Raw genomic sequence first — 25262 nt, forward strand, 5'->3', positions numbered from 1 at the left:
AGGTGCAGTCGGAAATTGATGAGGCCTCTCCATTGCTAGTGCCAAAACTTTTGCATCATGAGCTGACTCTGGAATACCTATATATGCATATGTAAACAACATATCCATATTTGCATATAGCTAAAACATTCATACTCGTGTCACTTTTCCTGTTCCAATACTTTTCTGAATCTTTTCCCGCAATAGTCACAGAAACATGTGTTTCATCGATTGCACAAATGAATCCTTTAAAATAAGGCCAATAATTTCTATTAGATTGTAACCTAGGATGAGGTTGTGTGAGCTCATCTGGACCAGGTCTATAGATGATTAATTGAGTTTTTAATTTATTAAACTTATTTAGATCTAAATGTTATACAACAATTTTTTATATGTTGTTTATTTATTTACTGAAATAAATAAATAAGCAAATTTTATGGATATAATACTTTTAGAAAAAAAAATCTACGAAGAACCACAATTTTAAATATATAAATATAAGATAGAAAAAAAATATTTCACTTCAACTTAGTTTTAAAACTAAACCAAAAATAAATTAAATATTGTTAATTCCAATAGAAAAATAAATTATAATAATCATTTCAGATTTTATTTTTAAGTTAATAAAATGTAATTATATATATAATTATTTTGAAATATTTATTTCTGCAAATGACTTAGAAAACCTAGTTTGTGATACATAGATTATATATAATTAAATTGTCCAAAAAAGATTTATGATTAAAAATATATAATAAATGCCTTAACTATTCCAATTCAAATATAAAATATCACCCAAATGTTTTTCTGTTAATGTTATCTGCATTATCATTTCGTAGTTTTCGATTGCTTGATCTCAAACTCAACTCCTATGGGTAAATGATCACTCGGATGGCCTTCACTTGGTAAGAAATCGACAACCTCTGGTAACTCCAGGAGCTTCACAGGTGAAGTAAATTCAGAAGGCTTGAAGAACACGTAATCCATTGTTTCAGCTGAACCTGGCGCATATTTTGTAAACCTTGGTTCTCTTTTCGTGAGTCCATACACACTTCGCAGTTTAAAATCAGCTTGATTTTCTTTGTCGTGGTCCTCCCCGAAAGGCGACATCGTCAACGCTATAGTTTTCGAATTTAGGTATCCATACACCTGAAGAAAGTATGAAAGAGTATAAATTCCTCTTTATTGGACAAGACGAAGCCCTCATAATCTCAGTATATAACCAAACATGCCTGACTGGAGTTATACCTCACTCGAAGGGTTTGAGTTGAAGTCACCGGCAAGGATCACTGATGGATTGCACTCGTATATGCCCGAAACCCTCCTCCAGAAGAAGGCTAAAAATAACATTAAAGTATCGGTTTGAGCTAGCCTCACATCACCCCATAAATCAGGTTCCCTGAGTAATACATCAAAAGTTTAGATATCAACTCTAGGAAATCAAAATAACTAATTTCTTTTTACCCTGATTTTAGATGAGCATTTGCAATGATAACAATATGATTAAATGGCTTTGAGATCTTGAAAGCTGCCAGTATTGCTACGCTATCACATTTTAGTCTTTGGCCGCCTCTGGTACTTTCAGGGTGACCACGATCGTTGAGTGCAATGAATTCTTCATCAAGAAACTCTGCCCTGTGTCAAAAACAGTTTGTGCGTAAAGTTGTTAGCCTTAAACCCTAAAATCGCATTCAACATGCTAGTCTCTATATATTTTATATATACAGTTTGGGCTTGTAAAATATTGCAACGCCATCTCTTTTATGGTCTTCTCCTTTCTGAATATAAATCCCAGAGTAGCCTTGAGCACCCATAATTCTCTTGAAAAAGCTATCGTACTCCTCTACTTCCTGTAAATGCATTTTCATAGTACTTAATATTACCATGAATGTTAGCATCAAAAGACCTTATTAACCATTTGTGCACGGGAGAGAAAAAGAAACCTGTAGACAGATGAAATCAGCTTCAAAACTCTTTATATTATCAAGAACAGCTTTCGAACGGTTATCCCACCTATATAATTCACATTGATAACATATATAAGCTTGGTTTAGTTGTTTGTGATGTAGAATTAGTTCTTTGCTTTTGGAAAATCCAAGAATCAAAACTAGATTGATCTCGATCGAGCAAGTCTAGATGGGTCCAATTCAATAATTGGGATAATAACTTCAGTCGGACACACATTAGAAAAATGATTTTGGTTGGTTAGCTAGACCAAATGGCACTCGAACCACACAAACAAATTCTCCAATATATTAAATGAAAAGTGACTTTTGTGCCACTTATACATGCACTTTGAAATAAATCATTATAATTTCACTGGTCGGTGATTTTTAATTTTTATTTATTTTAATCAAATTAAAAAAAAACAATTCTAAAACCAATTAATTTTAGTTGCCAAAAAAATTATATTATCTTATGCATAATCATTTATAATAGAGAAATTGCCAAAAATACCATTTTCATAGTACCACTTTTCATGTTTACACTAACCATTTTTACCACTACTTTTAATGAAGGGTTTAGATTTGAAGGTTTAGGATTTAGGGTTTAGATTTGATGTTTTAGGGTTTAAGGTATATAGTTTAGGGTTTAGAGTTTGAGGATTTAGGGTTTAGAGTCGAGGATTTAGGGTTTATAGTTGAGACTTTAGGGTTTAGGGTTTAGGATATTGAATTTAGGGTATATAGTTTAGGGTTTAGGGTTTAGAGTTGAAGATTTTGGGTTTAGAGTTTAGAATTGGAGGTTTATGATTTAGAATTTGGGATTAGAATTTTGAAAAGCATATAAAAACAAAGATATAAGAGTCTTTACCATTTTAATAAATAAGGTATTTTTAAAAATGTATCTTTAGTAGTGGTAAAGATGAATAATGGTACCTTTAAAGTGGTATTTTTGAAAATTCCCCTTTATAATATCTAATAGTAACAATTATGGAAACTCTATATAATTCTTCATGATTTATTTTTCTTCACTAATAATCTATTTATAAATTATATGAAATATGTTGTTAAAATTAGTTAATAAAACTAATTTAGTAGCTTTATTTTATTATTATAAACAGTCGTAAAAATATTTATTTTCCTACATGTCATAATATACATATATAAAACATATAATTTTAATAAACCATATCATAATAACTATTACTGCATGAGTTTATAGATTATTCACATTAGTTTAAAATCATCTGTGATTATTAATATAAATTTTGTAAGACATTTAAAGTCATTTATATTGATTCATTTCTAATCTTTATAACAGATATATTATGGTTTGTAATTAATAAATATTTGGTCATCAATTAAAGGTTTTAATTCATCAGTAATTATTAATGTATCATTAATAAAAATTTACAAATCAATATATAAGGATCTATAAAAATATTCTATAAAAATGTATAAGGATCTATAAAAATGTTCTAAACATTTATAAAAACATTTATAAGGAAGAATTTCTCATCATTTATAGGAGTTTAGAAAATATTTATGAAGGTTAACAGGTTTGTAAATGATTTAAAATTAAAAATCATTGATAGTTATTTAAAAATATTTTATAAAGTTATTAAATCATTTTTAAGTTTATAAATTATTAATCATTGATAAAAAATTATTTCCTTGAGTTATAAAACCATCTATTAGGATTTATGAAACTATTTATAAGGATTTTAAAACTTCTGAGAAATAATTCATAAAATATAAAATTTGTAAATATTTTATAAATTATTTATAAATGTATAGTTTCATTTATAAGAGGTTGTAATCAGAGCCGGTCCTAGGAAATCTAGGACCAGAAGCAAATTAAAAAAAATGGCCGCTTTTAAGGAGTTTCGAAGCCTGGTTGCTCTAAAGTAAATCTATACTATTCAGATTTCACCACTAGACTAAAGGCAATTCTTGAGAAAATGTGGCCGAATTTATTGATATAATTAAACGGCTGGAAGCAACTGCTTCCTTGGCTTGGCCCACGGGCCGCCTCTGGTTGTAATAAGTTATCAAATCAGAATCAGTGGCAGAATATTATTTTCTTCTCAAGTTCATCATTTTCAAAACTTTTTTCAAAAATCTCAAAACCAAAAAAATCATTTTGATTTTATCTAAAAGAAAAATAACCACAAAGATTACATCATTCATAAAACAACCCAAAGAATACTATGAATAAAAATATATTCCTAAACTTATGTAGTTTTTTGTATTATTAAATGTTTATTAAATTAATAAAATTCACATATACATAGTTATGTTTCTTCTTAATAATTTTTTTATATTTTAGTTGCAAGTGTGCGTCTATTTTCACATGACTTCATGTTTTTAGGTTTTAAAAAGTTTTATGGAAGATAAATTTGATCTACAAACCGACTAAGCTCTATATATGTTCTAACGAGAATTTTATAAAATAATTTAATGAAATATTGTTTTGTAATAGATGTAAAAAATCTAACTAAATACTACATAAATCATATTTAAGAATTTAAAAAGTATTAACAAATAAAATATGTTTATTAAAATATTATTTACCAAAATTCATATTCAGTTTTAAATTATTAAAATATATTATTACGGGTCAAAAACATAAAATATTATATTATATTAAATTTTAAAATTATTTGTACCCGCAAATTTACGGGTAACCACCTAGTACATAAGTAAATTATTGAATAATCCTTAATTTAATAAAACATACAAAATAGTTCCCATCAAACTTGATCTGTGGTATTTCGGATCTTATCAATAGACCTTTGATCTGGTTTTATTGACCAAATTTGTGTGTTTTGACACTTGCTCTAATTGCCATGCATATTAATCTCGGATAATATATATTGGTGACTGGCAAATATAAGTAGCAAATCGGAATTCCGATTAAGAACATAATAAACACACAAACAATTCATTGTAAAATTTAGATGGAACGGTTTAACGAAGGATGATAAAAATTAAAGGGAACCTACGTGATACAATCGGGAGGATAGTGACTAAACATGGGAGATGACGCCCTCCACTACACGAAAACAAAGATTCTGATTTCTCAGAAACAGAAAAGAGAATAGATACGGATAATACGTGCGAAAATATTAATTTATTCGCGTACATCAATATAAGATGTTGATTATTTTGGTCTGTATAAGTGAATTTGATTTTACGAAAAAGAAATGAAAAAATAATTACACGAGCAAGGATGTTGTAAGAGACGACTCGAAATCTTCCTGCAAAATTCAGCGAATCAAGGCCATTAACTATTACTTTAGTAGTCTGTATATGTCTTAAATAATATAATTATATATCATATAAATTATAATCATGCATGATATGCCAAAACAAAATCGCAAGGCCTAAAAGAGAAGAAAGAGCAAAGAGAAACTATACCGTTCTTACGATGGGGCTTGTGATTAGGATCAATATTCACCCAATGTTCGGATTCCTGAGGTTTATGGCATAAACAAGGCTTCCACATCCCTAGTGTTAAGGAATTGGATCTTAATTCTAAAGAAAATATGAAGTGTTTTTTTTTGTCACAGCGAAAATATGAAGTGTTTAGAGAGGAAGATGTAGATACATATAAATAGTGTGTGGGTACGTACATACGGTATAATTTGAAAGAATAAAAGATGAGAAAATTACATTTTGTTTAACCGTAATTTGTTAAAAATATTAATGTATTAATTTGATTTATTTACTTTTTATCTATTGTCATTACTTTTTTCCTAAATTTGAAATAAAATCCGAGGAAATTAACTGAACTCTAATATATATATATATAACATAATTTTCTAAATATAGTACATTAAGAACTGCGAAAATAATAAATATATTCTATAAATAGTTAATTAATTTCTAAATAATTCAAGAAAATATTATATAAAGGTAAAATTAATATATATAAATATATTTTTAATCATCAATAGAGCGTGTTATCTTACACTAAATGTTTTAATTTACAATATCAACATATTTTAAATTTAAAAAACTAATAAATTTTAATCCACAATCGAGACTTATTTAATTAATGATTCTAAATCATGCTTAAAATATAGTGTCATTATATCTTTCATTTGTAGACCATAAGTAAAAGATTCTAAAGTCAGGTGCTATTCAATTAAGATTTAAAATTACTCTAAATTCAGTGTTTTCGATACAAATTCCAATGGAATTTAATGAACAAATTGATATATATTTATAGCATATAATCATGCAATAATAATATCATAGTGAAAATAATAGTATATGCTATTAAAAGTAACTTAAATTATAAATAATTCAAGCAAATAATATACAAAGGTAAAAAGTAATATATATATACATAATACGAATAGTACTGCACTACTATGAATAATAACAAAAATCTTTATATATACCTATATATCTATATTTTTTTTTCTATTACAACAACACTGCACTTGTCCCGTATGTTAGCATTCAGAGCCTTAGTTATGTTTCCTTAGATTATTAGGGTTACTAAATTTATTAACTTTAATCTTTATGTACATTTTTATTTTTCACACTGTATTAAATTTATTTTAAAATCTACAACAGTCTTTTACTTTATTAAATAAATAAATCATTTATTTTTTATTATAACAATAATTTATATTATTATAAATGAGTTTTCGAAACCAAAAAAGAAGTAAAGGAATTAAAAAGGGCGAAAGTAGTTTGAAACTGTTGTTCTGATTCTCTTTTGTAAACTAAACTAGATTTTAACCCGCGCTTTAAAAGCGCTGATATATTTTTTATATAAAATTTGATTGAATTTATAAATAAAAATAAAACTTTTAAAATTTTCTATTTGTGTTTCAAAAACGTTGTTCTATTATGAAATTTGATTTTCAAACAGTGTTTTCATATCCGATCCAGAGCTATGATTGAACCGATAGATCCAGTAACATGTGTATAATCTGGTTCATTTTAATAAAAAGAATTGAATTTAAAAATCTTAGAAAATCCAGTAAAAATTCAAAAAAAACTCTATTAACCTATGATCCGATATCAGATGATCCGTTAAAAACAATATTTTTGAAATTACTATTAGATAAATCATAGTTTTTAATATTATATAGAATTGAAAAGTTTAATTCTTTAAACTTTAATGAAATTTGTATTATGTCATTTGAAGAAAATGAGACAATGGTAATAGGAAAAAAATTTAATTGATAAAACATTTTTTTGGTTACTAATAAGTTATGATAAGTTTGCATTTTTATTTATTTTTAGATATAAAAATTATTTTTAAGATAAGTTTTTTAAAAAATTGAACACTCAAAATTGGCATATCATTATTATGTACAAAAATGACATAGTAATAATATTGTTTTAATTTTTTATTTTAACCTATTTATTGTTCTAACATATGTGTTTCTATGAAATTTATATCATGTATTTTTATGATTTTGTTTAACAGTTGTTTTTATATGTTTTGGATAACCAATATCTATAGAAAGTGATAAATTTGTTTAATAGGTGTTTTATATGGTTTTATTGTTGCAAAAGAAAAAAAATGATGGAAAAAACTTTTATTGACAGTTGTTTAAATATTGTTTGAATAAATCGAAAAATATTGTTTGAATATAATTTGTTAACGTGATGATTGATTTACGAAACTGCTACTATTTTATTTGTCACATACTCTTCTCTTTTCGACGAAAATTTTTTTACCAACAGTCGTTTAAATATTGCTTAGATACCATTGGTTAGAACAAATAGTGACTTAAATGGAATTGTATTAAATACTCCTTAAATGTAGTTGGTTAGGAAAATAAATGATTCTGATTAGATTAGTTGTAATTAATGGTGGCGTTCTTTTTTTAAAATAAAGGCAATGGCATTCCTTGGTAAATAATTCTAAAAAGTATGGACAGAATCCTAATAGGGATTCTGTTTTAATAGTATAGATATAGTTAGTTCTGAAGATAGTGTTTGACTCTTGCTTCCAAATATAATTTTAAAAATTTGTGTTAGAAATCAATGGCAACACAAGAACCATTTGAGCTTTCTCAGTTCTCGTAGACACAATTGCATGTCTCATTAATTTCCTGTTAGCCTCTAGTGTTTGAAGCATCGTGTAGAGTTTCAATATATCATTAACATCATGTCTCATTAATTTCCTGTTAGCCTCTAGCCTCAGACTCAGTGAACCCGTAACTCATCGTTCTATGCTTGTAAGCTTGAGCTTCACAAGTGAGAACCTGAATAGTCTGCTCCCTCTTATAAACCATATCTTCCAGAGCCAAAAGCTGATCCTGATCATGCTCCATCTTCTCCTTAGCACAACGCTTAACCCGTCTCAGTTCCATTTTAGTCTCAGTCTCGTCCCTCTGCAACCTCGGTATCATAGACATTACCTCGTTCGCAGCTGTGGAAGCAGCGTTCCGCTCTTCGTCAACCTCATCATATAACTCCTTAATCGTTTCCTGTTGAGAGCTAATGGTTTCACGTAGCAGATCACATACAATCTCGATAGAAAGTAGCAAACGCTAATTTATTTAGGTTATCATCTTCTTCCCTTTCGATACACAATCCAGAAACTGAAATTAGGGTTTCTTGATTTCAAAATTCAGTTAAAAAGAGTCGAAGTATATAATGTCACTATTTATTTTAGGGATATTATTAGGTAGAGGTATAAAAATACATGATTTTAAAGTTTATATGAGCATGCTTTTAAATTTGGTCACAACATATTTAATAGGTCCAAATTAAAACCATGCCATGGTAAAATTCAAATAGGACTCTATTTTAATAGAGTAGATAACGTTGCTTTGAAAAAGTTTTAATCATCTTATCTAGAAAAGATCTAAACTTCATCATAAATAAATAAAATCGAAGAATAAGTTTTCCAAGAACACATTTAAAATTACAGTTTTAGATTTATGTCAACATTTTGAAATTGATTATGAAATACTGATATTAGGAAATAAAACATTTCTTTACTATGTATGATGGTGCAATACTAAATTTTATTTAAAATTTTAGTAATTTATAAGATAACATGAATTTTAAGTGTGTAAAATCTAATATTATGTAAAGGTGTCCAATATTTTACTTTAGTGAAAGTATCTCTTGTTTTGTTTGAAAATTATTTTGGTTGTTATTTTTCATAGTTTGTTTTTAATATAATTTTGATAATAGTGCAATAAATAAGTTTTTATTTTTAGTGTTGAACTTCGGAAAGATGATGTAACTCGTAAGACTTTGGGTTGTTAATGAAATGCATGAAATAATAGTGTGCGAATAGATGTATTGTGTCAGAATAAGATGTATGATAATATTATATGAATGATGTAAAAAAAAGAGATAATATTATATGAATAAAAAATGGGAAATTGCATTGCATATACATAAGAACACACAAAAAAAAATCTATAACCATAACAACTCTTTGGCTATAATATTCATTGTATAGTATGTATAAAGACAAAATACCCTTCATCTCACTATTTCATTCCCACTCTCACTTCTATTGTCGATCTTGTTCTTCTGAAATTATTTTTTTCTTTCCAAAATTTATATTAATCTTTGTTCTCTGTTTTTTGTCTCATGATCATTTTAAATTTTTATGAAGTTCTTGGAAAATGATACTTCACATGTCGTCTAATCATCTGCTCTGCTCCCAACAACTGTGTTTGATCAATTTCTTCATATTTTTGTTTGGATTTACAATTTTACTATTTTTCGATAGATGTGGGTTAAGAAACAGATGATGCGTAGAATTATTGGTGAAGATGAACAGTACACATTGCGTTGTACCATTCCATTTGATAAACATAGAATAGTATAACGAAACATGTACTGTTACATCATCTCCCCTCCTCCTCGTCATCCTCCTCCTCCTCCTATTTTATCGTGGCGAGACATCACTGTCCTTCTTTCTTAACCTAGAAACGAATAACATTGATATGTTTCATACTATTTTAAATTACAGTATAGTATAATACATTTCTTTTTCTCTTCTTTTGTAATTTGTATCTCCTTCTCTGTCTCATGGTTCTTCTTACTCCCTACTTCATTAGTTACCCTATTTTGTCCTTCAACATTGTCGTTACTCATCGTCTCTCTATATATAAAAGAATTTTAGAGAATTTGATATATACAAAATTTGTGGGTGTGTCGAGTATTCCATACTATAATATGTATAGCATAGTCACGTAATGGATAAGGGTTTGGGTTTAGGTTTAGGATTTAGGATTAGGGTTTGGGTTTAGGGTATATGGTTTGGGTTTAGAGTTTGGGTTTAGGGTATATAGTTTGGGTTTAGGGTTTAGGGTTTAGAGTTTGGGTTTGGGTTTAGGGTTTAGAGTTTGGGTTTGGGTTTAGAGTTTAGGGTTTAAAATTTTGATTTGGATTTAGAATTTTGGTTTAGAGTTTGGGTTTGGATTTAGAGTTTGGGTTTAGGGTTTAAGGTTTAGAATTTAGAGTTTAGGTTTGGGTTTAGGGTTTAGAGTTTGGGTTTAGAGTTTAGAGTTTGGGTTGGGTTTAGAGTTTAGAATTTAAGATTTAAAATTTGTGTAATTGTCATAAATTTAACCTTTATAATATAGTATTGCTTAATAATACAACTCACAACATTTGTATATAAGTTAAAGACTATTCTATGTATATATATAGTACAGCGCAATTAGAGTACAACGTTTTATTCTTAATTATCATAATCTTTGGACTATAATATATGCTATATAGTATAGTATTACAAATTCAGTTTTAAAGCGTCAAAATCAAACGCACGCGCCTAAAATGAGTTTTTGGTCAAAATTGTGTGTTAATTGTCCCATCCACCGTTGCAACTGTAGAATGGCTATATGCTTGAGTTTTTCCTCCCTTATATATACTAGAGTCTTTCTCCGCGCTACGCGCGGATAATTGGTTTGGATATAGTAATATATATTAGGATAATTCTTTAATAGGCAATATTTAAGTTTTGTTTCAAAAGAACTTTCAAAAAGTGATCAAAATAGATTTCATTAAAAAGGACAAAAACTCTTATAATCTAGATATATAAATAAAATAAATAAATAACATAATTTTTTTCTAGTTTTGAATTTTTTTTTTTCAAATTTTAACTTTTTATAAAAAAAATTTGCAAAAAATTCAATTTTTTTATATTTTTCAAAATTTAAAATACTTTTGAAACTATTTTTAAAATTTTGAAAGTTTGAATATTTATTTTTATTTTTTAAAATAAAAAATTTAAACACCACTCCTAAAACTCCACTCCTTAATTCTAAATTCTAAGATTAGATTTGTTAACCCAAAAAAATAAGTATATATTTATTCTTTTAATGAAACGTTTTGATAATTTTATATTTGGAATTTTGGAAGCTATATTCGACAAAAAAAACATTTTTAAGGCTATCATAGAATAATTTTTTACTTAGAGTGATATTTTATTCCTTTTAAAAAATTTAGTGGCGGAGCTGATGTTAGAATAACATGTGTTGTTGTAGTTTAAAATGTTGAATGAGGTGGAGTCACGTGTTTTGCGTAGTACAGAGTCATAGTAGTAATGAGAAGATGTGTATAAGAAGAAGAAGAGTGGAGAACTTTATAAATTCATATTAGTTCGTGTAATGTTCAAAATCTTTTCAACCGTTAGATATTAAAGTAGTTTAGTTAGAGCACAATTTTGCTATCAGTAGTGATCAAAGCGTGTTAAAATTTGAAATTGTGTTTGTTTATGTAATTAATTTACAGAAAAATGTGTTCTGTTGTGCTAATCTCTTTTAGTTGATTGGATACTAAAAATTATTATATAAACAATCTATGTACAACTTTACCTAGGAAACAACCGTGAAACGATCAGACAAAACATAGGAGAGCTGTTAAGTTGAGAGCAACCCCTCCAGCTTTTAAACACAATCAAGAAAACTTTGCAATTTGGATCTTCCTGAATTTATTGATAACAACATCTCTAGCTGCCATTGACATGCTTCCCACTAATTGGGTGCAGCCAAATCCCACCGCACATATAATTGTCTGTGTTTCCAATTTCTTTTTTTTTTTTTTTTGTAACGGCTGTGTTTCCAATTTCATATATTGTAATAGTAGTAATTACCTGTTGTGATAGTAGATCTCTGAAATCTTCTGACGCGACCGCGTCTGTCGAATATTTATAAAATAATTCGAGATAAAGTAACGATAAAATAATAGCGCAGCGGAAATAATAATAATAATACGGATAATAAAATCCACGTCATATCATAAAGTCAAATCCGAAAATAAACATCCGAAATATAAATAACAACATAAGCCCGAAGGCTGAAATAAGAAATAACATAAACGATAGAAGTCCAAAGGCCTGAAGGCCCAATAACGATAAAAGATAAAACGATAAACGATAAAGCCCACGAGCCCAAATAGTAGCACCAGTCCGATATGATCACTCCTGCTCATCGGTCTCACCTGAAAGGGGAAAGAAAGAAAGAGGGGTGAGCAACAGGGGAGTCGCTCAGTGAGGTATGGGATGCTAAACCGCAAACCACTGACTCAGTTCATAGCACTACAACTATGTAGGCTTACCTCTAGCATGAAACAAACACGGCGTCTAGTACACCACACATAACAACAAATAATGCGCTAATAGCACACAGCTAATCTCTGCACCACGCATTTCCTTATAAGGATATAACCATATACTCGAAGCGTCACTAGTACAGTCTGTCTCTGTACCCCCGCCCACCGTAGCGTCGAATGCAAACGTCTCTGCACCACGCCCCAAACAGTAGCGTCGAAGCTCAAACGTCTCTGAACTCACGCCCATATCACACCGTAGCGTCGAATCTCGGACATCTCCGAACTCACGCCCATCACATAGTCCCTACTCATAACTATGTATATACATATATATATAACCGTGCTCAGCATCAATTAATTTACACAACCGTTGGATCCTCTATTAACCTAATTCCGGTTTAACAATCAATATCAATAATAATCAAACAAGACTCGCAAACAGACTAGATTCACAGAGACGGATCATGTTTCGAAACTAAACTTTTCATAATGGCAGTACTAAACTAGTTCGGGATTTAACGGAGAAGCCCTCACCTTAGCAAATGAAGAGAAGTGATGTCTGTGAACTCCAGCTGCTCAAATAGACTCCAAATCTGAAATCAGATCGAAATTCCGAGTCAGAACGCCCTTCGAACGGGTGAAAACGGGTGTCTAAGGAAAAGTCAACCCGCTGGTCAAAGGTCAACCCGGTCAAACCTTGACCAGAAATCAATTTAGCTAACCGACCGGTTTACTCTGACCTAAATCAATTTCAATTGGACCGCCCGGTTTAACCTTAACCGAAATTAAATTAATTAATTAATTAAATCGACCGGTTTACCCTAACCGAAATCTAATTAATTTTAACCAACCGATTTACCCTAACCAATTCGCAATTAATTTAAACCAGTCAAACCAACCGGTCAACCGAGTCACCGAGTTGACTCACCGAGTCGACTCGGCCGAGTTGGCGAGTCGCCGGCGAGTCACCGGCACCGGTCACCGGCGGCGACGGCGGAGGGACGGCGGCTTACCGGAAAAGTCACCGGCGGCGGCGGCGGTGCGGCGGCGACGCGGCGGCGGATTCCCGGCGGCGAACTGACGGCGGCCGGGCGCGGCTGCTCCGGCGGACGGGCGGCGGAGGCGGCGGAGCGTGCGTTTCGCGCGCGCGCGGACTGATCTTCCGGAGGCGCGTACGGCTTCGGCTGAGCTCCGATTTCGACGATTTCGGTGGCTATGGATTCGTCTCGTCGAGAGGAACGCGATGGTGGTCTTGCATGCACGAAATACGCAGCGGTTAGGAAGTTATGGTCGATTTACTAAAACGGCCGAAATAAAACTTAAAATGCATGTGGCTTCCGGGGGTTACCTAGGGGGATGATCGGTGGTGGTGAACTGAACGCGATCACTGGACGTGGTGGCTCCGGCGACGAGCTCCGGCGAACCTCTCTCTACAAAATGATCACACTTCTCCCTTAGCTCACTCTCTTTCAAACTCTTTAATCTCTTTTTTTTTCTTTGTTGTTGCAAATGGTGGAGAAACCAAAGTAGAGAGGGTTTTTTATAGAATTTACCTTGGGTAATTTCGAGTGGGCTTGGGCCTGGCGGGTTTGAAATTGTTGGATCAGAAATTGGGTCATTACAATTCTCCCCCACTAATAAGGAATTCGACCCCGAATTCGAGTCAGCAACTGACTGTTCCATAACATCCTGAAACAACTCTGGATGGTCAATCCTCATCTGTAACTCGGGCTCCCATGTCTCCTCCTGGATCCCGTCTCTCTCCCAACGAACCTTGACCAACATGGTCATCATTCCCTTATCTGTTTTCATTTGGCGATCCAAAATCTCCACTGGCGTACACGGCGCACATAAATCTTTGCCAAGGTCACTTGGTGGCTGCTGCAAAATGAGCTCTGGCTCTCTAACGACTTTCCTCAAAACGGAAACATGAAACACGTCATGGAAGTCTGATAACTCTGCCGATAACTTCAATCGGTATGCAACTGCTCCAATCCGTTCCAAAATAGGAAATGGTCCCATATATCTCGGTTTAAGCTTCTTTAGCTTCCGAGTCTTTGATCCTCCCTGAAATGTCCTCATTTTCAGGTATACCAGGTCGCCAACCTCAAACTGCAAATCCTTGCGGCGCTTATCTGCATAACTCTTCTGTCGATCATGGGCTTCTTTAAGCCGACTCTTGAGCATCTCAACCTGTTCTATCGTCTCTTGAACCATTGCAGGTTCAATCTCACGTCGCTCCCCCACTTCTGTCCAACAAAGCGGTGTGCGACAAGGCCTACCGTAAAGAGCCTCATACGGTGCCATCTTAATGCTGGAGTGATAACTGTTGTTGTAGGCAAACTCCGCTAAGGGTAAATACTTTGCCCAACTTCCTCTCCAATCTAGAACGCAAGCTCTCAGCATATCCTCTAAGGTTTGAATAGTCCTCTCTGACTGACCGTCGGTCTGCGGATGGTAAGCTGTGCTCATATGGACCTTTGTCCCAAGTGCCTTCTGAAAGGCTCCCCAAAATATAGATGAAAACTTTACGTCTCTATCAGATACAATGCTCACGGGAACTCCATGCAATCTCACAATCTCATCGATGTAAATCTGCGCCAACTGACTCGCTCCGTCGGCCGTCTTAATCGCTAAGAAATGGGCTGACTTGGTAAGTCTGTCCACAATTACCCATATGGCATTCTTCCCTCCTGAAGTAGTCGGTAGCCCCAATACAAAATCCATAGTCACCATGTCCCATTTCCACTCCGGCAATGGCAGGTTTTGTAATAACCCGCTAGGAACCTGGTGCTCAGCCTTAACCAATTGACAGGTCTGACACTGCGATACAAATGTAGCAACATCCCTCTTCATACTAGGCCAATGGTAGAAACGCTTCAGATCCCGGTACATCTTGGTGTTCCCCGGATGAATAGAAAAACGCGAGTGGTGTGCTTGCCGTAAGATTTCCTTTCTTAACAACTCATCACTGGGCACACAAATCCGGTTCCGGTACATGAACATCCCACTCGACGCTGTGTGATATCCAATACTCTCGATCTCAATCTGCTTACACAAAGCCTTATCGACATCCTGAGCTTTACGTATCCTCCATAGTAAATCTGCCTGATCTACCGCCTCGAGGCCAACTGTCTCTCCGTCTACCGTAGTGGCGCATAATCTGAGACTAGCAAGTGTTCCCATACACTCCTGAACCTCCTTAGTTCGTGAAACATCGCTCCTGCGCCTACTCAAGGCATCTGCCACTTGATTAGCTTTTCCCGGATGATAAGCAATCTCCAAGTTGTAGTCTGCTAACAACTCCACCCATCTACGCTGTCTTAAGTTCAAGTCCGTCTGAGTAAAGATGTACTTCAGACTCTTGTGATCTGTGAGGATCTTCACCTTCTCTCCATACAAATACGACCTCCAAATCTTCAATGCAAAGACAACTGCTGCTAACTCCAAGTCGTGTGTAGGATAATTAGCCTCGTGAGGCCTCAACTGACGTGATGCATAAGCAATGACCTTACCCTCTTGCATCAATACACATCCCAATCCAGTGCCTGATGCATCAGTATAAACCTCATATGGTATCCCTGGCCTCGGGAGTACCAAAACTGGCGTCTGTGTCAGATGTCGCTTCAACTCTGCGAAACTCTCCGAGCACTCATCTGTCCAATCAAACTTGACGTCCTTGCCCGTTAACTTTGTCATTGGCTTTGCAATGCTAGCAAAACCCTTGACAAAATTCCTGTAGTATCCTGCTAAACCGAGAAAACTGCGGATCTCCGTCGCACTCTTAGGTGTCGGCCACTCTGAAATAGCTTTAATCTTTTCTGGATCTACAGCAACTCCCGCTTCTGAAACCACGTGACCCAAAAATCCAATCTTCCTCTGCCAGAAGCTGCACTTACTCAACTTAGCAAACAACTGATGCTCTCTAAGCTTCCCCAACACAATTCGTAAGTGTTCAGCATGCTCTTCTCTACTCCGAGAATAAACCAAGATATCGTCGATGAAAACAATCACACACTTATCCAAATGCTCGCGGAACACATCATTCATTAGCTTCATGAAGGCTGCTGGTGCGTTCGTCAATCCAAATGGCATCACAACAAACTCATAATGTCCATAACGTGTGCGGAAAGCCGTCTTCCTTACATCTCCCTCTGCTATGGCAATCTGATGGTATCCTGATGCTAAATCAATCTTAGAAAACCATGAAGCCCCTTGCAACTGATCCAACAACTCGTCGATACGCGGAAGCGGATACTTATTTTTGATGGTGACTTTGTTCAAACCTCTGTAGTCGATACAAAGTCTGAAACTTCCATCCTTCTTCTTCACAAACAAAACTGGTGCTCCCCACGGTGAAGTGCTCGGCCTGATAAAACCTTTATCTAATAGTTCCTCCAACTGCTTCTTCAACTCAGCCATCTCTGTGGGAGCTAAACGGTAAGGAGCTCGTGAAACCGGTGCTGCCCCTGGTTCCACCTCGATCGTAAGAACATCACTTCTAGCTGGCGGTGGCCCTTTTAAGGCCTCAAAAACATCTTCGTACTCAGCAACCACGGGAATATCATGCAACTCCTGCTGATCCTCATCATTAACCATCGAAATGGTCGCCAAAAACCCCTCTGCTCCACTCTTCAATAATTCTTCTGCATGCAACATGGAGATAATAGGAATTCCCTGGTGTGACTGGATTTCCTCAAATGTGATTTTCCCTTCCGCTCTCGGGATATTAACTCTTGCCTCCGGGCAATTTAATACAACTCGATGTCGCGTCAACCAATCCATCCCAAGTATGACGTCGTAGAAGCTCATCTCCATCTATGTCAAATCTCCGAGCAAATCAACTCCTCCAAGCATAACTGGCACATCACGATGAACTCCAATCGCTCCCAATCTCTCGGTGCCGGCAGTTTGAATCTGCTTAGCCTTCGGTTCGAAGACACCCCGGAAAGACCAAGACTTGACCAAACGCGGACTCACGAAACTATGAGAAGCTCCTGAGTCGAATAAAGTGTGAGCTGGCTCACCTCCAACCGAAACCAATCCTACACAAGATTTTTACTAACTACACATGATAACCACAAACCAAAATATTCAAACACAATAAGTATGAATAAGATGCATACCCGCTATCGGCTCGGCTCCCTGGGCATCTCCAACTGTAAACACACGTGGAGCGATGGCTAGACGCTTCGGTGGTGGTGGAAGCGCTGCATTGCCCCTCCTCGGGCAATCCCTGATCATGTGACCCGGCTGGTTACAGCCAAAGCAGTTCCCAACTGCCACTGCTGGGGCTGCTGCTACTGCTACTGGCGGTGCAACACGGGCACCGGCTAGCCTGCTTCGACAAACCCTACTCTTATGTCCAAACTTCCCGCAATGAAAGCACTGGATGCCTGACTGATCCAAGGTCCTCTTCTGCGACCCGGAAGTCCCTCCGGTCTTAGGCTGAGCTGCCTTGTTGAACTTCTGCTCCGCTGCAATACATTTCTCTTGCACAACGGCCTTCTCTACCAGATCCTCCAAACTGGTATAGGTGACCATACTGCACCTACCGTGAAGTTCTACTCGCATCCCTTTTAAGAACCTCCTGATAAGATCCTCCTCATCCATACCAATACCCGCAAATCGGTGAAGCTGGCGAAACTCATGCTCATACTCTCTGACAGACTTTCCACCCTGCCTCAAACTCTCAAAGTCGTTCTTCTTCTCATCCAAAGCTTCTCTCGGAAAATACTTCTTGTTGAACGCATACAGGAAATCCTCATAAGTCATCTCGCCGTGGTGCATCACTCGCACTCCATCCCACCACACTGCTGCATCTCCGCGTAAATACAACTCAGCAATCCTAAGCTTGTGCCTTGGTGGGCATGAGATAGTGTTCAAACATTTATCCAAACTGTGCCTCCAATCGTGAGCAAGTGTAGGGTCCGTGGTACCACTGAAATGCTCCAAGTTCACGTATTTCATCTGTGACAACACCCTGATAAATGTTTCATCAACCTCGGGCACGTGCACTGGAATGATAGGCAGCGGCGGCGGAACCTGAAAGACACCTGGAACCGGCTGAATAGGAACCTGCGGATATTGTGGCGCTGGGGCCTGCTGAGCTGGAGCCTGATGATCATGCTGAACCTGAACGGGCGGAACCTGCTGCATATGAATCTGCGGACCCTGCTGCACATGAATCTGAGGACCCTGCGGAACCTGCTGAGCTGCAGCCATCTGTCGAGCAACTTCCTGAGCAGCTACTCGGGCAGCCTCTTGAGCGGCTTGCCTGGTTGCCTCTTGAGCAATCTGCTGAACTGCTTCCTGAGCAGCCTGTCTAGCAGCATCCTGAACCATCTGTCTCATAGCCTCCTGGTCAACCTGAGGAACCTCGGGCTGCGGAACTGCGGGCTGAACATGCTCGTCCTGAGCCTCTCTAGCATCTCTAGCGATCTGAGCACGGGTAGCTCTCCTCGGCGGCATCTGAAATTAAGGCAACGAGTTAACTTCTGACTAAATCCAACAATTAAAGGAGTGATATCAAACGGAAAAGTGCTATTTTATTTTATTTTTAAAATCCCCACATCCCCATAAACATTTGAAAACCGATTAAAACCGAATAAAAACCGAGTCTCCAAAGATCGTCATCCCGGGTCGGAGCCAGGACGGAACACGGCTCTGATACCAAAACTGACGCGACCGCGTCTGTCGAATATTTATAAAATAATTCGAGATAAAGTAACGATAAAATAATAGCACAGCGGAAATAATAATAATAATACGGATAATAAAATCCACGTCATATCATAAAGTCAAATCCGAAAATAAACATCCGAAATATAAATAACAACATAAGCCCGAAGGCTGAAATAAGAAATAACATAAACGATAGAAGTCCAAAGGCCTGAAGGCCCAATAACGATAAAAGATAAAACGATAAACGATAAAGCCCACGAGCCCAAATAGTAGCACCAGTCCGATATGATCACTCCTGCTCATCGGTCTCACCTGAAAGGGGAAAGAAAGAAAGAGGGGTGAGCAACAGGGGAGTCGCTCAGTGAGGTATGGGATGCTAAACCGCAAACCACTGACTCAGTTCATAGCACTACAACTATGTAGGCTTAGCTCTAGCATGAAACAAACACGGCGTCTAGTACACCACACATAACAACAAATAATGCGCTAATAGCACACAGCTAATCTCTGCACCACGCATTTCCTTATAAGGATATAACCATATACTCGAAGCGTCACTAGTACAGTCTGTCTCTGTACCCCCGCCCACCGTAGCGTCGAATGCAAACGTCTCTGCACCACGCCCCAAACAGTAGCGTCGAAGCTCAAACGTTTCTGAGCTCACGGCCATATCACACCGTAGCGTCGAATCTCGGACATCTCCGAACTCACGCCCATCACATAGTCCCTACTCATAACTATGTATATACATATATATATAACCGTGCTCAGCATCAATTAATTCACACAACCGTTGAATCCTCTATTAACCTAATTCCGGTTTAACAATCAATATCAATAATAATCAAACAAGACTCGCAAACAGACTAGATTCACAGAGACGGATCATGTTTCGAAACTAAATTTTTCATAATGGCAGTACTAAACTAGTTCGGGATTTAACGGAGAAGCCCTCACCTTAGCAAATGAAGAGAAGTGATGTCTGTGAACTCCAGCTGCTCAAATAGACTCCAAATCTGAAATCAGATGGAAATTCCGAGTCAGAACGCCCTTCGAACGGGTGAAAACGGGTGTCTAAGGAAAAGTCAACCCGCTGGTCAAAGGTCAACCCGGTCAAACCTTGACCAGAAATCAATTTAGCTAACCGACCGGTTTACTCTGACCTAAATCAATTTCAATTGGACCGCCCGGTTTAACCTTAACCGAAATTAAATTAATTAATTAATTAAATCGACCGGTTTACCCTAACCGAAATCTAATTAATTTTAACCAACCGATTTACCCTAACCAATTCGCAATTAATTTAAACCAGTCAAACCAACCGGTCAACCGAGTCACCGAGTTGACTCACCGAGTCGACTCGGCCGAGTTGGCGAGTCGCCGGCGAGTCACCGGCACCGGTCACCGGCGGCGACGGCGGAGGGACGGCGGCTTACCGGAAAAGTCACCGGCGGCGGCGGCGGTGCGGCGGCGACGCGGCGGCGGATTCCCGGCGGCGAACTGACGGCGGCCGGGCGCGGCTGCTCCGGCGGACGGGCGGCGGAGGCGGTGGAGCGTGCGTTTCACGCGCGCGCGCGGGCTGATCTTCCGGAGGCGCGTACGGCTTCGTCTGAGCTCCGATTTCGACGATTTCTGTGGCTATGGATTCGTCTCGTCGAGAGGAACGCGATGGTGGTCTTGCATGCACGAAATACGCAGCGGTTAGGATGTTATGGTCGATTTACTAAAACGGCCGAAATAAAACTTAAAATGCATGTGGCTTCCGGGGGTTACCTAGGGGGATGATCGGTGGTGGTGAACTGAACGCGATCACTGGACGTGGTGGCTCCGGCGACGAGCTCCGGCGAACCTCTCTCTACAAAATGATCACACTTCTCCCTTAGCTCACTCTCTCTCAAACTCTTTAATCTCTTTTTTTTTTCTTTGTTGTTGCAAATGGTGGAGAAACCAAAGTAGAGAGGGCTTTTTATAGAATTTACCTTGGGTAATTTCGAGTGGGCTTGGGCCTGGCGGGTTTGAAATTGTTGGATCAGAAATTGGGTCATTACATCTTCTTTGAAACAGAAGTTTTTCCTTCATTCTTTCGTCAGCTGTTAAGGACTCTTAAACCACCTCGTAAAGTCACATGGGTCATATACCATGGAGTCTTGCCTTTTCCCTTATTCTGGTGGCCTGATCATTTTTTTTCTTCTCGGGATAAAAGTTTCACTAACACTCGAGCTCAACTAATATCTCATCTTATTATTCTCAACAGGGTTTCATGATCCATGGTTTCATCTCAGCATCCGACCAAACCACCACCGGCATCTGTTAGAAGAGGGACACATCGGCATCATTGGTGGGTTCCGCGACTACTGCGTCAACAACGTCAGATACCGTAAACAAAACCCATAGACAGTTGACATACTATCTTGTAAAGATTACTCAAGACCACATATATTCTCATATTACGGGTACCGGTGACTTGTGTTTAACACATTGGTTGCAGCGGAGAGATGCGGCAAATCAGAGGGTTTGATGATAAACTTAAGAAGCTAAACCCTTAGCTAAACAAACTTGAAAGCAATCATCTCTGGCGGAAACAGTGTCTTCTTCACTTCACATCTACTGGTTTCGTTTCCTCCTTAATGGCGGCTTCATCTTTCTTGTCTCCTGATTTTCCCGTTTATTCTGCAATCACACATTCATTACAATTAAATGACACAACAAATAAGCACCAAACTCCGACAATAAATGTTCTCTAAGATTATAATATCATCTCAAATGCTATATTGGGTACTTGAGTCTTGAGTAACAGTCATTCACTCTCAGTTCATCAAGAAGAAGTTACCAGACATAAACAAAAAAAGATCTTTGAAAACCCTTATCTTCATCATCACTGTCTTCAAATTCTCCCATGCCACCAACTCTTTCAAGTCCGGGCATTCCACCCATACCGCCAAGTCCTTCAAGCCCAGGCATACCGTCCATTCCGACCAAGCTCTGCAAGAAGCAAGAATCGACCATGAAGTCATCTTTCAAAGGCAGATATATATACATATATGAAAATAAAGAACATCAAAAGCTAGGAACAAACCGAGAAATCCATTCCACCCATTCCGCCCATATCTATATCTCCGACACCTTAAATCAAAAAACAAAACAAAAAGCAGAGAATGAGAAAGTGTAAATAGCATACACATGAATAGATATAAATCTTAAAGAAGAATGCTAGCCAGTGCTGCCTTCATTGTCCTCATCAACCCACCTCCCAATCAATCTTGACATAGTGTGGCCCTTTCGACGGATTAGCTTGTCCCACGTTTCAGGCTCTATTTTCTCAATTATGCAGAATATGCTTCTCAATCCAATGTTGATTTTGCCTTCCTGAATACGGGAAAGAAAAGGTTAAAAAGGTCACCGGAGACAGATGATTTGCAGGTGCGTTCCATCGTGAAGAGTATGAGAGAATCGTATCAACTTTGTGAGGCCAATGTGTTAGGAGAAGAGATGTATAAATAGAAAAACAGAGAAGAATGTGAAAGGTATAATTGAATGTGTTCATTGAAGGTTTGATTGGAGCAATTAGTGATGAAGTTAATCGACAAAACCGAAGCAGAGATAAGAGAAATGGAAGAGGTGGAAGGCGTGAAGATCGTAAGAAAGCCCAAAACAAATAATAGTTCAAATTATACAGGCCTAAAACACAGAAGCCCAAATTGAATATCTCATTGCTGACATGGAAAAAATCTTCAACCTTATTGGCTGATTTAACAGTCCGACGTGGACACTCTAATATGCTCTTATATCGGACTTTTAGTATAGTAGTGATTTCACAAATTCTCCCATAAAAAATAGGAAGACGTTAATGAGGCAACACATCGGTTTTTTTTTTTTTTTTGAAAAATGGCTTCAAAACATCGGTTTTTATAAATCTAAGAAGTGAAAATGTATTTGTTTTGAATATTATTAGACTTAATTTTTTATGTAACTTAATTTAAGAGATTTACTTTTTACTTGAAAATTTTATGACCACCGAAGCTTTCTTGATATAATTTTCTCGTTGGAGATAGTATGTAACTTTTTGTTCATGCATTTAAGCGAAAGTAATTCTCAGAATATATAAATGTCGAATTAAAGCCACAATTCCAACTAAAAACGTATTTCGTACAACCTTCTTAAGTTGTAAAGCCATTGTTTATATCTTTAAAAACAATGCTTTTAACTCTTTGACATTTTTGGTTCTCCTTGTATGAATTTTTTTTTGGAATGAAATCCTTGTATGATTTGTAGCACTTTGTTTGCAAAAAAAAATCTCGATAGAGCGACATATATTTGCTAGGGCTAGACAAAAACACCGAACCCGAAGAACCAAACCGAATCCGATCCAAAAAAGTAGTACCAAACTCGAACCGAAATTAATTAAATATCCGAACGGGTTCAAATTTTTGGTATTTAAAGAACCGAACCGGAACCTGATCCAAACCGAAATATTTCGGATACCCGAATGTATCCGAAATAGATTAATATACCTATATATATTAACTAGTTTTAGATTTAATGTATACTAAAAGTCATCCAAAAAATATAATACTTTTAAATTGTCTAAAATACTTTAAAATATATACAAATAGTCAAAAGTACATGTTTAAATAGTTAAAGTATACTTAAAACATCAAAAATATTCAAAATATATATTGATTCTCATTCCAAATATTCAAATTAAACCAATTTATATGTTAAGTTTTGGTATTTTGACACATGTTATTCAAATTTATATGTAATATATTATTTTTATAGACTTTTTGAAGTTTAAAGTATATAATGAATTTTAAAATTAAAAAATAATTTAAATGGGTTATCCGAATCTGAACCGAACCCGCAAAGATCCGAACAGAACCCAAACCAAAATTTAGAAATATCCGAATAGGGCTGAAATTTTTGTTCCTGAAAACCCGAAACTCGAATAGATCCGCACCTAACCCGAATGGATACCGAACGCCCACCCCTGATATTTGCTGTCCATGAATGAATATTGGTTATGCAAGTACAATAGAAAATTTTCATGTTTCCAGCGTGTTCAGAGTACATACAAAGAATAGATAACTATAGAACCTGTCAGATTAATTTTTGTTTCATTAACTCCTGATTCCTATTTTTAACATCAGGAACCATCAGTGATTTTGCCACCTTCAGTGGTCCTCTCAGCATCAAGTAAGGAAGCTTATTTTGATTAAGTTAGACGATCCAAAACCCTCTTATCTTCTTGAAACTTCCCAACCTACGCAAAAACAAAGTAGCTGATCAGTTTCATCAATTTTAAATATCCCTATATGAAGTTAGAGAGCAAGCAAGTAAACTTACAAAGGCAATGTAAAATACCTCTGCTTGTGCCAGCTTAGCTCAGCTTCTAATAAGGATGGCTTCAGTTGGAGGCATCTAATTGTCTTTTTGTGCAACATGGACCCTTCTTATGGTGGCTTCCGGGGAAAACAGAGCAACCATTGTCCATTGATGCTTTCTTCTCCTCCTGAATTTTCGTGATTTCCAGATTCTGCAACATGTTTATTAACGGTTATTTTAACATAAATTAGGTGTACATTATCAAGCAAAGGAAGGATTCATCGAGCAATAATTTGTTTTTGAGAATGGATTCGGTCAACTTGAGCTTCATATCCAACTTAGCAAGCTCCTCAATAAGATAATATTCACACATCAGATGAAAAGTTAAGCCACGAGATACTGAAACCTCATTACTTGCAATCAAGAAAGAGAATGTATTAAACACAAATTTTTGATAGCCTAAGACATAAAGGTCAAAAACAGACACATGATGTAATATTATGAATGTTAATACTACACACACATGGATAAATGCACCTGAGCCATTTCATGATAAATGAAATGTTCAACTAACCAAAACTTGAAAAAACTCAGAATTGTGGTGAAACTGTAAAAAGAACAGAAAAACTCACATATGGAATTAAACTTCCTTTAAATAGTTTGCTAAATATCAAACGAACACAAACATAAACCAAAAACAGGAAAATCAAACAATACCAACAAACCTCTTCAAAACCTTTTTCTCTTAGTCTCCCAGACAACCTTAGCGCTTTGATATCA

At 36.1% G+C, this 25262-nt stretch overlaps 2 protein-coding genes across 3 annotated transcripts; both read right to left on the reverse strand.

Moving 5' to 3' along the window:
* Window positions 1-673: 673 nt before the first annotated feature.
* Window positions 674-10016, reverse strand: LOC108858403 (carbon catabolite repressor protein 4 homolog 4-like). The gene is made up of 7 exons (XM_056985741.1): window positions 9984-10016; window positions 8093-8383; window positions 1923-2111; window positions 1705-1829; window positions 1444-1614; window positions 1228-1378; window positions 674-1128 (listed from the first exon to the last, which is right to left on the reverse strand). The coding sequence occupies exons 1-7, from the start codon at window positions 10014-10016 to the stop codon at window positions 808-810; spliced, it is 1281 nt and encodes a 426-aa protein (XP_056841721.1). The 3' UTR covers window positions 674-807.
* A 7278-nt stretch (window positions 10017-17294) lies between these two features.
* LOC130512718 (uncharacterized) lies at window positions 17295-21209 on the reverse strand. 2 transcript variants are annotated; one of them, XM_057010985.1, is made up of 6 exons: window positions 21140-21209; window positions 20934-21015; window positions 20597-20836; window positions 20118-20176; window positions 17603-19472; window positions 17295-17521 (listed from the first exon to the last, which is right to left on the reverse strand). In XM_057010985.1, exons 5-6 carry the CDS (start codon window positions 18945-18947, stop codon window positions 17295-17297), a joined length of 1572 nt encoding a protein of 523 aa, XP_056866965.1. In that variant the 5' UTR covers window positions 18948-19472; window positions 20118-20176; window positions 20597-20836; window positions 20934-21015; window positions 21140-21209. The 2 variants fall into 2 exon arrangements, with proteins under 2 accessions (XP_056866965.1, XP_056866964.1); XM_057010984.1 differs by lacking the exon at window positions 21140-21209 and having other exon boundaries at window positions 20934-21122.
* Between the last annotated feature and the right edge of the window lie 4053 nt (window positions 21210-25262).

The sequence above is a fragment of the Raphanus sativus genome, chromosome 5, assembly GCF_000801105.2.
Source record: "Raphanus sativus cultivar WK10039 chromosome 5, ASM80110v3, whole genome shotgun sequence".
Lineage (NCBI taxonomy): Eukaryota > Viridiplantae > Streptophyta > Magnoliopsida > Brassicales > Brassicaceae > Raphanus > Raphanus sativus.